The sequence below is a fragment of the Capra hircus genome, chromosome 1 (genome assembly GCF_001704415.2).
Source record: "Capra hircus breed San Clemente chromosome 1, ASM170441v1, whole genome shotgun sequence".
Taxonomy (NCBI): Eukaryota; Metazoa; Chordata; class Mammalia; order Artiodactyla; family Bovidae; genus Capra; species Capra hircus.
In genome coordinates this window covers 130,638,378-130,651,244 of record NC_030808.1, presented here as the reverse complement: position 1 = coordinate 130,651,244, position 12,867 = coordinate 130,638,378, and the positions used below count along the sequence as shown (strand labels likewise).

The 12,867-nt window shown below is 51.0% G+C and overlaps 1 protein-coding gene across 5 annotated transcripts in view; it reads right to left on the bottom strand.

Annotated features, from left to right (window-relative positions):
• The window catches only part of DZIP1L (DAZ interacting zinc finger protein 1 like), a 59,492-nt gene continuing 48,410 nt past the window's right edge, over positions 1,786-12,867 (bottom strand). For 3 of the 5 annotated variants that reach the window (XM_018049978.1, XM_018049983.1, XM_013966110.2), the window contains 7 exons: positions 12,596-12,729; positions 10,487-10,679; positions 9,705-9,770; positions 7,419-7,635; positions 6,815-7,002; positions 5,622-5,761; positions 1,786-3,867 (listed from right to left, as the gene is read on the bottom strand). In XM_018049978.1, coding sequence (XP_017905467.1) covers positions 3,706-3,867; positions 5,622-5,761; positions 6,815-7,002; positions 7,419-7,635; positions 9,705-9,770; positions 10,487-10,679; positions 12,596-12,729 — 1,100 coding nt within the window. In that variant the 3' untranslated portion in view covers positions 1,786-3,705. Of the gene's footprint in view, positions 3,868-5,621; positions 5,762-6,814; positions 7,003-7,418; positions 7,636-9,704; positions 9,771-10,486; positions 10,680-12,595; positions 12,730-12,867 lie in introns of those variants that run through there. The other 2 variants (XM_005675523.3, XM_018049988.1) reach the window with 2 other exon arrangements.

Here is a 12,867-nt window from a genome sequence, read left to right as displayed (position 1 = left end):
ATTTATAATCTATTTTCAAGGAAAATCAAGTTAGAGAAGAATAAATATAGTTGAACTGTAGGAAGGAGACAGACGTACTTTTTTAATCAGTGCTTGCATATCTAGCAGTTGACGCTGGAATCGGGGGTTATTCAAATTCATTTTTCTTTTGGATCATCTGTGTTTTCTAATTTTTCTACATCAATCTTACTGTTTGGATAATTTTAAATAATTTAATAGATTACATATTGTGATGGTTAATTTTATGTGTCGACTTGACTGGGCAAAGGAATGGTCAGGTAGCCGGGAAAACTTTATTTCTGGGTATCTTTTAGGGTGCTTCTGAAAGAGATTAGCATTTGAATCAGTAGACAGAATAAAGAAAACCACTCTCACCAGCCTGGCTGGGCATCCATTCAGTCCACCAAGGGCCCAGATTGAACGGAAAGGGAGGAAAAAGAAGGAAGCATGACTCAGCTCTCTTTTCTTGAGTGGGATGTCCATCTTCTGCCCTTGGGCATTCCAGCTCCTGGTTCTCGGCACTTCACACTCCAAGACCAACACCAGGGGCTCTCCTGGTTCCCCACCCTGCATACAGCAGGTCAGGGGACTTTCTGGCCTCCATACTGTATGAGCCAATTCCTATAATAAAATCTTATATGTAGTTAAATCTACATCTGTATCTATATCTATATCCTATAGCTTCTGTTTCTCTGGAAAAGTGAAAGTTGCTCAGTCATCCATGGAATTCTCCAGGCCAGAATACTGAAGTGCGTAGCCTTTCCCTTCTTCAGGGGATCTTCCCAACCCAGGGATCGAACCTAGGTCTGCTGCATTGCAGGCAGATTCTTTACCAGCTGAGCCACAAGGGAAGCCCGAGAACCCTGATTAATACACATGTTCCAAAGTTCTTATAAATCTTGCCGCCCAATTTTTCAATGTATTTGAAAGTGGGAAGGGGTAAACAGCATTTGCTCAGTTGCTAAGTCATGTCCAACTCTTTGTGACCCTATGGACAGAAGTACACCAGGCTTCCCTATCCTTCACTATCTCCCTGAGGTTGCTCAAACTCATATCCATTGAGTGGGTAATGCCATCCAACCATCTCATCCTCTATAGCCCCCTTCTCCTCCTACCCTCAATTTTCCCAGCATCAGGGTCTTTTCCGATGAGTCGGCTCTTTGCATCAGGTGACCAAAGTATTAGAGCTTCAGTTTCAACATCAGTCCTTCCAATGAATATTCAGGGTTGATTTCCTTTAGGATTGGCTGGTTTGATCTCCTTGCAGTCCAAGAGACTCTCAGGAGTCTTCTCTAGCACCACGGTTCAAAAGCATCAATTCTTCAGAGCTTGGCAAATGAAAAACTAATACATTAGTTTCCAAAGTAGAAAAACAGATTCAGAAACATGGAATTTAATGATGAACATTCAGGACTAGAGTCATTCTTCACGGATGATTATCACCAGTGTGTGTGAAAACACATGGGCTTTCACGTCTATTTCACTTGGGTCATCCTGAAAGCAGAGTCTGAGGCAAAGATTTGGGTACAAGTGAATTTATTTCAGAGGTACTCCCAAGAAGCAAATGTGAGTGAGAAAAGGGAAACCAGAAGGAGAAAGGCCAATAAAGGATGCATTAACAAGTTGTAATGTTCAAGGCAACTGGGATTCACCTACCCTGGGGACTTTGAAAATCTGTGGAATAAACCTCTGAATTGTCAAACCAAAGCGAAGGAAGCTGGAGCAATTATTCACAGACTCCCACTCCACCTCGAGTGCAGGCTGCCCTGGTAGAGTCAGCTCTCTGCCACTTCCAGGCTACACATGCACATAGCCCGTGCAGCCTCCCACAACAGAAACAACCCTGGGGACAAGCAGGAGAGACCCCAGCGTGCACTGTGATGTGGGGAGCTGGCATCCGTAGTAGCACTCAGAGCTACAGGAAACCAGGAGGTGGCAAGGGACCCCACAAGCATCTTTTTTTTTTTTTTACCTCCCTTGCCCAAAACCTGTGAATAGAAAAGCATGACTTTGTTGGCAGAATCCTGAGAGAGGGATGAACCTCATTACCACTCCCAACTCAATGCCCCTTCCCCTCTTCACCGACTCACTGGGATAATCCATACATATTCTCAGTTGGTCAAAGGTATAAGATCCACACAGTGAATTTACTCCCCAGCAGCTAAGGTGGGCTGACCCCAGGTCCCACATAAGGCCCTTCATAAACTGTGCCCTGGCCTCACTGAACAGCTTGGTACCGTGATACCCCCAAGCCTCCCCACCACCAGATCCCTTTACCTCTGCAATGCCTTTCCTCCTCACTTCCCCTAGTTCTTCCCGCTAGACCCTCAGGCCTTACCACCCAGAGGTCAAAAGAAGCCCGGACGAAGAGCTAGGGAGAGACCCGAGGTAGTGGGGAAAGACAGATGAAGCCAGATTGACCATGAGCTGAGCTGATAAGAGTTGAAGCTGGGCGTCAGGGACATGGGCTCATCACTCTGCTCCCTCTACTCATGAGGCCTGGAGTGAACAGCTGGGCTTCCCTTTAGGGAAAACTATGGCTGGTCTACCAGTTCTCACTCTCCTGGGCACCGCAGCCCATGGCCAAGCAGGCTGGGGTGCCTGGCTCTGGCCATCCTGCCCAGTGGGGACTCCCTGGTGGGCTGGGCCTGCTCTGGACCTCACCGACTGGGTGGGGCTGTCAGCTGCACGGTGGTCTGGCCTCCCCTTGCCCACTCCTGCTCTTCTCCTCTCATGCGGGTCAGACCCACACTGCACTTGAGCACTTACCCAGATCCAGCTTCTTCTGCCTTCACCTTTCACAGAAGTGACTCCCCACCAAACCCACTGCACCACCACCACCATCTTGGCAACTTCACCCCAAAGTCCTAAACTGACAGCTGGGGTACAGATGGCTCTGGCCCCCACCCAGTCTCTGCTGATGCTCCAAAAACAAAGAAGAAATATCAGAGAGTGATAAACATGCTGTATTTAAGGGTTTACATATAATAAATTAATGCTCTTCACATTAAAAAAAATACTATAGATATGTATATAACCTAATTTTAGAAATATTATCAAAACTTAATTTGTGGTCCCTTGGGGATATGAGGCCCCAGCCAGGTGACCCGCCTTCCCTCTCACCCATGAGCAGGTCCTGAGGACATCAGCTCTGGGCAGTGCTCCCCATTCACACCCAGCCGCACTGAGAGGCTCTGTCTGTACTCCCAGAACGTCCCAATCTCTATTACGACCCCGTACTTTTCGTCTCCTCCCCATCTCTGCCTACACCCCGGCTCAGCAGTAAGAGGCCAGACGACCTCAGTAAATGACTTTGGGTCAATTATTGAATGGCTGACTCAGGCATACGTCCCCCAAAGGACCCCATAAAAGACCCAGCTCTACAAGGTTTACAAAATGCTGCAGAATAGAAACCAAGTGTCTCCTTTCAGTCTGGAGCGAGCATGGAGGTAGATGAAGGATGCTCCTTCAAGGTCCTGTTACAACCCCTTCTCAGCCCTGGGACCCACGGGACACTGCCAGGGCTCTCACGGGGAATGGGAGAAATCATATCTGTCTTCTACTCTGCTTCTGTCCAAGGAGAAGACCTCTCGGCTCCTGAGGAAGACAAGAGGCCCAGCAGCCCCATCGTTGGGGGGTTCTGGGCCAGCCCCACACAGCTGGCCAACAAGGCTGGTCCTTTGGCTCCCAGGATCAGAAGCAGGCTCACCAGCCAGGGACCCTGGGTCGACTGGGGCTCCAAGAGCTGGCGCCAAACTTCTCCGGGAGCTTTGAGCGAGACAAGGGCTTCGGTTTCTCTCTCTGGTTTAGGTCCTGTGGGAGATCTTCCAAGGAAGAGATCTCCAAGTCACTCTCATCCTCAGAAAGCTGCAGAGAGAACAGGGGAGAAGAAAATGCATCTGACCAGGGAGGACGGATATGCGGAGAAAATGCAGGTCTGGAAGGAAGCAGGAGGGGCCACTCCTCTCATCTTCTGGTGTCCACGTCTTTGAGAACCTGCTTCAGAGATCTGGGGTCACAGCCATTGCAAAACACCCCTGAAATTCCACTGGCCATACTGAGGCCAGCCCCAAGGCCTGTAGAAGATCAGGTTGCGCTTGTCGAAATTTAAACTTTGTCCAGATTTTTGAACTGCCCACAGTGACAAAGTCCAGGGACTTAACTTCTCCAAACTCCTGAGCTGACTCACCAGAGCCTAATGCACCCACCGCACCTGCCACAGACGCTGGTCCAGGGCTGGGAGACACTCTGACCAAAGGTGCATGAGGGGAATTCCAAGTGCAGGAATCCTTTAGCCTGGAAAAGGTCTGAGCTGGGCCAACAGGGGAGCCCAGAGTGGGCCAAACTCCCAGGCTGTCCCCGAACCAGAATCACGGTCACCCCACCCCCACCAGAGCTCTCAGTGCCCAGAGCATTTGCCACGGAACGTAAGGAACCAATCAGAAATCTCCAGGGCCCCAGGTGGCAAGCAGGCTCTGGACAGTGCCTCAACCTGCCTAGCACGGTCGGTGCTCTCTCACAACTGAGGATGAATTCTTTTTGAATACATTTTGAATCATTTAGACTCATTACTCACAAACACACATGAGCTACATAATAAACCAAACATATTACATAGCACAGGGCGGGTGTCGGGGTTGCCAGGGGAGGTGTATGCTAGGAAAAACCGAAAAATGATTGCCCATTATTTCTGAATTTTAGAGCAATAACATAGGTCATCCTAGGATGCATCTTTCTGATTGAAAAAGGAGGGTAAAGTTACAAGAGCTTGAAATGTTTCTGCCTAAGAAAACACAACAGGAATACAGAAGTGGTTCCCTTATGGGGAGAGGGGAGGTGGCAAGGACATTGTCTGGGAGGCTGAGCATCTGAGTGATAAATCTGATGGCAGCTGGAGCTGGAGAGAGGCAAGGCCATTAAGACATTCTTAGTGATGAGGAATGGCCTTGGATATTTGGAACAAAGGTGCCTAATATCCCCACTGTGTATTGTGGAGCAGTCTGCTCTGCACACAGTCCTGCGCTGGGGTCCTCGGGGAGTGAAGAAAGGGGAGAGCTTGGCTGTGGGATGAGCTGGATGGAGCCCGAATAGAGCAGCTACTGCTGGAAGCCAGGCACAGAGCCAGGTCCAGGCCCCATCAGAGCCAGAAGTGAGGGCATGCATGGCTGGGAGAAACAACCCACCGAGCGGTTGTTCATGTAATAAAGGTGAAGGTGAAGTCGCTCAGTCGTGTCCAACTCTTTGTGACCCTGTGGACTGTAACCTACTAGGCTTCTCCATCCATGGGATTCTCCAGGCAAGAATACTGGAGTGGATTGCCATTTCCTTCTCCAGGGGATCTTCCCGACCCAGGGATCGAACCGGGTCTCCCGCATTGGGGGCAGACGCTTTCACCTCTGAGCCACCAGGAACCACAAGGCTTTTCGATGTTAACAAGGGACACAAACAACAAGCACTGGAGAGTGGGCATCCTGCCACTCCTGCAGGGGCAGAGGAGACGAGGGGCGTGAGGTCAACCGTAGTGTCGCACACGGGCCCTCCCTCAGGCCCCGCCCAGGGCCCCAAACTCGAGCCGGCTCTGTAAGAGACTGCAGGGGCACCTCTTAGGTCCTACAGCCTACCTGGGGCTTTCCTCCTGGCACAGCAGCTCTCTGTGGCCCAGCACTGGGTACTGAGAACAGACTGACCCCTCCAGCAGGCTTCTTGGCTGGAGCCTCCAACTGCTTCTCAAGGTTTCTGACCATTGATTGCACCAGCGTTCCTGGAAGGCAACCAGGGGAGAAGACCAGAGTATGAATGCATCATGCCCATGGGTCAAGGCCCAGCTCCAGTGTGGATAAAGGGAGCATGGAGAAGAGTCCGAAGGGAAAAAGGAAAGACAAAAGCAGTAGAAGAAAGGCAAAGAGAGAGGCTCAGGCCAGCATGGGCGGGGAAAAGAGGCTCGGAACACCCAGAAATGTGCCATGTCCTGCAGGGCACGGCTGGGCACAGAAGCTGAGCAAGCTGCCCTTTCCTCTCAGCAGGCGGAACCGCTGCTCCAGTACATGAACAGCAAGATCAATGTGTAGGTTTTCCTCCAACATCTTCACAGAGAAATGAAGAAATATCATCGATATAAATTTGCACAGGGCTGTGGGGCCAGACCCACTTTCTATGAACTCCTAGCAGGAAGGGGGCTAAGCAGTGACTACATTATCAGTGTGAGAAAGCAAGGTGGATGTTCAGACCTCAGGACTGGCCAGGAAGCAGGGAGCCAGCCATGGCCTTCCAGGACGCAAATGTCCGGGGGCCTGAGCAGAGGTCCAGAGCGATGATGACCCTCGGCTCACTGATTGATTAAAAGCCAGTTAGTTAAGGGTCTACTATGTTCATACTGTGTTCCTTGCCCCTCACCACTCATTTTATCCAGATACCTCCCTTTACTACAAAGGAACCAAAGCTCCCCACGCCAGCACACAGGGAGCAAGTGACAGCCCAGAGCGTGTGCAAGGACTCCACACTCCCAGTTCCTAGATGTCTACACCCTATCATCCACCTGGCACGTCGTCAGTTCTTCTCCAGAGATCTGGTTCTGGTGGGTTCGATGGGCTGGCAGGCTGGGACCACGCCTTGGACAAGATGAAGTTCCGCAGAATTCATGACACTGTAGGCTTGACAGATGGCACAGAACTGAGCTTACCCCCCAGCTTGTCCACTTACTGCCTTTGGTAAGACAAAACCTAAGCTCTATAGTCTTTAAACTTTGGCTAGAAAATGCAACTGAAGCCAGAAGCTAGAAGCCTCGTTAATAGTCTTACCAGAAAACCTTCCTCACCTGAGGAGGCCAGCCCGCCCGAGCCCTTGCCAGGGGCCTGGGCACTCCCCTCCGAGGTCTCGGTGTCAGACCAGTCTGAGTCATCCTGCGGCTGGGGCCCCACCCTCGAAAGAGCTCTCAGGGGCTGCAGGGAAGCACGCGGCCCAGCATCTCTCTCCGAGTCCTCTTCGGAACTGAACGGGGGCGTACTGTCAAGAAGGAGAGGAAATGCGGAGTGCATGAGCTGGAAGGAAGATGGTCAAAGCCACACTTCACCACTTGCAAGCTAGCTGGTTGGCCCAGAGCCAGTCCTGCCCCTGGCACCCCTGGGCCCAGACACCAGCCAGGAGTCATCTGGAGAGGGGCAGCCACCCTCTGTTAGAAGATGAAGACCCAGCCCCTCCAGGGTGGCAACTGGGACTTGGGGATGAGTCAGTAAGAGGAGGGGAGGTTTGCCCTGGCCAGGAGCAAGGGACTCCAGTCTCTTCATGGGTTGGACCCCACCTGAGGCCCCTCCTGTTCACTTCTTTCTCTGCCCCTCACCTGTCTGCGAAAGCTGGTGGGAGGCCCAGGACAGGGTGGGAGCCACACCACGGACCCTGTGAGAATGCAGAGCCCAGCTCACCTCAGCCCAGGCCCTGGGGAAGAAGGGGTGCCAGAGGGTCCAGGTGCTCTGGAGCGAGGAGTAGGGGTGGGCCCCGGGGCCAGGCCCAGGCTATGGCTGCTGCGGCTCTGAAGACTTGTCACAGCGGGCTCTGCAGGCTTGGATGGCTGTGCCACATGCAGGGTCCTGGCCTTTGGCTGGACCTCTTTAGTGACCAGTGGGCTCTGCTGGCTTTTGACTAGAAACACAAATAAGAATGTGTTTCAGGGCATATCCATCTGGACCCTCAAGCCCGAGAGGAGGCAGAAAGAGGCTCCAACACACAGGAAAAGAACAAGTCACTCTGTGCAGTGTACTGCTATAACCACAGCAGATTTAATTATTTCCCCCACCCCAAGTATCCCACAGCCAGCCAAGCCTGGAGCTGGGACCCACGGTTTCATCAAAGACCAGGAGAGCGGCTGGTATTCCGGGGTCATGTCATCATTCCAGGAGAACTAGGGGAGGCAGCAAGCCTAAGGAGGGCCAGCGTATCTGCAGCTCACCCCGGACACAATCCTGGAAGCTGACCCTGCCAAGGCCACCTACCCTGTCTACCCAACTCCAACAGCTGCTGCTGGAGTTCAGGCAGCCTTGCAGGAAGGCCCTGAAGCCACCAGGGGGCACTGTAAGACCACCTGGGCCGTCAAGATCCACACACCTCCTCCCAGAAAGGGGCCTGTTGCTGGAGTGTCTAAGGCAGAAAATCAGACACAGCCCCTCCCTCTTCCCAATTACCTGGAGGGCCAAGCGTTGGGCCGGGCTGTGGTGAGGGCGGGGAGCGGGGCTGTGCTGCAGGACCCACGATTTTTAGGGAGGCAAAGTAAGTACTGTTTCATGAAACTCGAAAGCATGGACTGACCCACAGCATAAAATGCATTTCTTACTGTAGTTCAAAGTTAAAGGTGTTCGAAATGCACTACTCTCGGACGATGCATTTACACAGAAGTGGGCCTTCTAGGAAAGAGTAAATTAAAGGTAACTTGCTAAAGTAAACTTGCTGAGGGAAAATAATAATAGCTACAGTTACAGTGCACAGAGCAAGCTAAGCACTTTACATCCAACATCCATTTAGCCCCAGACAGGCTTCCAGAGCTTCAGGAACTTGCTCAAGACCCAGGATTCCATGGGAGTCCGTGGCAGATGCAAAGCCAGGTGGTCAGTCACCCCAAATCTCGGGCCTTTGCCACTGCCTGGACTACATCCCCCAGCTTTGCCCCCAGACAAAAGCAGCACGGTCTGAGCAGAGATGGGAGGTGCGCATTTGTACAACACTCCTGGGGACTAGAAAGAGAGCACGTGGGGGTGCAGAGCCTAAGAAATGCTGAGAGAACAGAGCTCATCCCATAGGTCAGTAACGGGCTCTGAGAAGGGACGGGCCCCCAGGGAAGGGGAGAGAGACGTGCGGGGCAGGAATGCTCCCACCCCAGGTTCCGGGACCACAGGCACAAGCGCCGGGGCAGGGGGTGGCACCACAAGAGCAAGAAGCCTTTCTCTTCTCTTGGAAACCAGGACTCAGAGGGGCTTCCATCCACCCCGCCAGCCCCCAGCCCCGGAGCCTGTCCCCTCTCATTGAGCTGCCCCTGCCTGTGCTGGCCCCATCACATCACCTAGTTCTGGCTGGTTTCCAGCTGAGGGTCAGGCCCTGGCCCAGATCAACTTCAGTAAAGGGAAAAGTGAAAGTCTCTCAGTCCTGTCTGACTCTTTGTGGCCCCTTGGACTGTAGCCCACCAGGCTCCTCTGTCCATGGAATTCTCCAGGCAAGAATCCTGGAGTGGGTAGCCTAACCTTTCTCCAGGGGACCTTCCTGACTCAGGAATCAAACAGGGGTAAATACTGCACCTCAGTAAATACTGCCCTAAATTAAACAAATTAGGAATGAAGGGCAGAGGGCTTTGGGACAAATTTCCTTCAGTCTGAGATTTCTTTCTGTGTGAGACTGAAAACTATCCTTTCCTTAGAGATTTTAAGGTCAGGTGTTTAAACCAAATAGAACAGAGTTACCCGGACCATTGACATAATTTTTACCATATTCTCATACCAACTGTCCTGTCTCCTATGTAATCTTTTTATAGAAAATGATACCACTTTTAAACATAAAATTCCCACTTTATACTTACCCAAGTAGTCATTTCCATGAGCTTTCAGGGTTGCTATGTTAGTAATATTTTTCCAATGTACATGAAGAAAAATAAAGACTAAATCTTAAAATTATTGATTCATGTACCAAATAACTAAAATATAGATAACTAAAATCATCTTGCATACCTCCCAGAGATGTGTGGACCACACTTTGGAAACTTCCTTTGCACAAAGAGCTCAGGTTGGGTCTGCCTGGACATGCGGAGATAATAAAAGTGACCCTCCTCTGACCACATACACCCATGACTGCAAGGAGCTAGGGCATCGCCCTGCATGAGGATCTGGGAGCCCTCTAGAGATGGGGGCTCCTGGTGCAAAGACAATTCCCTTGCTCCCTAAGTTCCTTGAGGACAGAGACCAGAGGGTCCTCACCCACATACTTCAGTCTTCCACAGGAACAACAGGGCCTTTCCTTGTCACAGCCCCCAGGGACAAAGCAGCTGGCTCACCCAGGGAAGGAGTCTGAGCTCTGAGGATGTGTCTGCCTACTGAACTGGCCCAGCCTCCCACACACTCCCACTGCTCTAGGGCAGAATATTCCATTTGTTTGATCCTTGCTTCCATATGCAGCCCCAGTGCTGGCAACACTCAGTTGGAGCCAAGTTCAGCCTGTGGTCCAAACAAGCAAAACAGTGCCGAACTGAGCTGCTGAGGAGGCCTTATGTCTGAGCAGGGACAATGGCCCTGGTTCTCCTCTGCTTCCCTGAGGGACCCAGGTGACCACCCCACCCCTAGACCCTGTTTTTCCAACAGAGGTCTTTTGGACTCAGCCATCTGCAAGAGCCCTATTGTCTGGCCCTTCTGAGCAACGAGCAACGCCTCGATGAGGACAGAGATTATATCCCTCCTCTGCAAATGCAAACAAGCCTGGACCCTCCCAGCTCCCAGTCCCAAGCAGGCCAGCTCACCTGGCACCTCGCCCTCTGGCTGGGACACCAGGGCCCTGTCCTTCTGTCTGTCCTTCACTCTGCTGGTGGCTTCCTTAATGAGCTTCTCTCTCAGGCTCAGAAACTCAGAAAACCTCCTGGCCTTCTGTTCCCGCTGGGCTCGCAGGATGGATTCCAGGTGTCTGAGGGTCTGAGCGGGAATTCCCTTGGCATCCTGGAAGACACAGAAGTCCCCTTCGAAGATGGGTTCCCCTCCTCCTTCCCTTGGCCTCTCACACTTGCTGCTGGCCTGGGAGTCGCTGGGATCTGTGCTGGTGGCTCTGGGAGAGGATGAGCTGAGCATCAGGGCAGGGCGAGCAGGCTGCTGAAAGCGAGGTGGGCTAGGGCTTGGGAGCCCCAGCAAAGCACGAGTAGAAGGATGATGCAGAGGGGCTAGGCACGTGCTATCAACATCGAGCATACAGGCTGAGATGGGACACGCCTCTCCACTATCCTTGCGGGAGACCGGGGCTTGCTCCTTTCTGTACTTGCATCATCATTTGGCCTGAAACATTGTCCTCCGTGGCTGACAATGGTTGAAAACATCAACTGCAAAAAATCGAAGCCAGGCACCCTTCCAACACTTAATGGAAGTTTCTTGGGCTTCTGACATCCACCCTTGAGGAATAATTTAAGATTAGAAGAAATGTTTTAATCAAGTCTGAACATAAGGCCAAAGTTAGATTGTGCAGTAGTTGAAAAAAGTCAATGATTAGAGAGCATCTTTGCTAAATTAAGCCTAGATGTTTGGGGTTTTTTCTTATTTTACTCTATACACACAGTATCCTCAATGATGTGATATTCCAGCTGCCTTAGTAATAAGGTGGGTGTTTTTAATAATGGATTTCATTGATGCCTTTAATGATAATATGCATTCTCTGGTTGAACAGGAGCATGAGAAAACAATGGTGTTCAAATATTAATTTGTACCAGATAGGGCTTCAGAGCCTGCTCCACCCACAGCCACCTGCTGAGTGGGCATGGCCAAGGGTGCTACTGATGATAGACAGTTCACCCCTCCAAAGGCCAGATTGAGCCAATTAAAGTCCCCTTGTCAGAAAATAGAGACATAGTACTTTGGAGCACATATGGTCCCTTCATCTAGTAGAAGATGGGACATCTTGTTTAATAGTTCCACCAAGACTATCTAATTGTAATTTGTCAAAATCATATCAATATGAAAAGTGAAAGTATTAGTCACTCAGTTGAGTTTTTTGGCAACCCAATGGACTGTAGCCCACCAGGCGGCTCCTCTGTCCATGGAATTCTCCAGGCAAGAATACTGGAGTGGGTTGCCATTCCCTTCTTCAGGGGATCTTCCCAACCCACTGATCAAACCCAGGTCTCCTGCATTGCAGGTGGATTCTTTACCATCTGAGCCACCAGGGAATCCCCTGTCCACTTAATGTCCATCATCAGACCTGGACCTTCAAACTAAGGCACATCCCCTTATTATTCATTCTTATAGTATCCAATACTTCACTTGCAGAGCATTTCACAATGCTAAATCATTACATTTCTGGACAACCATCGTTTAGTATCTGAGTTTCCTACCATCTACAAACTCCATGAAAAAATTTTCAGTTCTAATTCATCACTGTATTCTCAGCACACGTGTGTGCTAAGTCACACCAGCTATGTCCCTTTGTGACCCCATAAACTGTAGCCCGCCAGGCTCCTCTGTCCACGCAATTCTCCAGGCAAGAATATGGGAGTGGGTTGCCATTTCCTTCTCCAGTTTTCTCAGAACCTAGTACAACAGTTAGTATAAAGGTGCTCAATAAATATTTGTTGAATATGTGAATGACAACAAAGAAAAAGAGATAGAGACACAAAGAAAGCAGCCAGTAAGTGGAGAGCACTGAGAGGTCAGGACATGGGGTGACATCTCAGGAAGCCACTGGAGGAAACAGAAGAGATCACAGTGCCAGCTGTGTGGGTTTACGTTCCCGGACACCAAGGGTGCCCGGGACTGGAACGAATAAGATGAATAAGCCTACACTATAAAGAACAATTGACCCTTTGTTGGTTTAAAAATGCCCTGCATCCAAATGGTAGGTGTGGCCCTGCCACGGTGGTACCGGAACTCACTCTCTTTATCCCCATGCTTTCCAGCTTCTCCTCCAGGGTGTCCTCCAGGACTGGCCTGAACTGCTTCAGCAAGGTGGGGTTTCGCCTCAGAGCTTCCAGCACCTTCTGCTGTCCACTGTGGGAGTCCTCCAGCTCTGCAGCATAAGACAACCACCAAGGTCAGCCGGGGTGCCCAGCACCTCCGCTCCCAAAGCCCCAGTGCACCCAGCTAGGAATCATGGTCTCCAGCCCATGACCCAGGGCCACCGACCCCACCTGAGTGTCCATCCCCA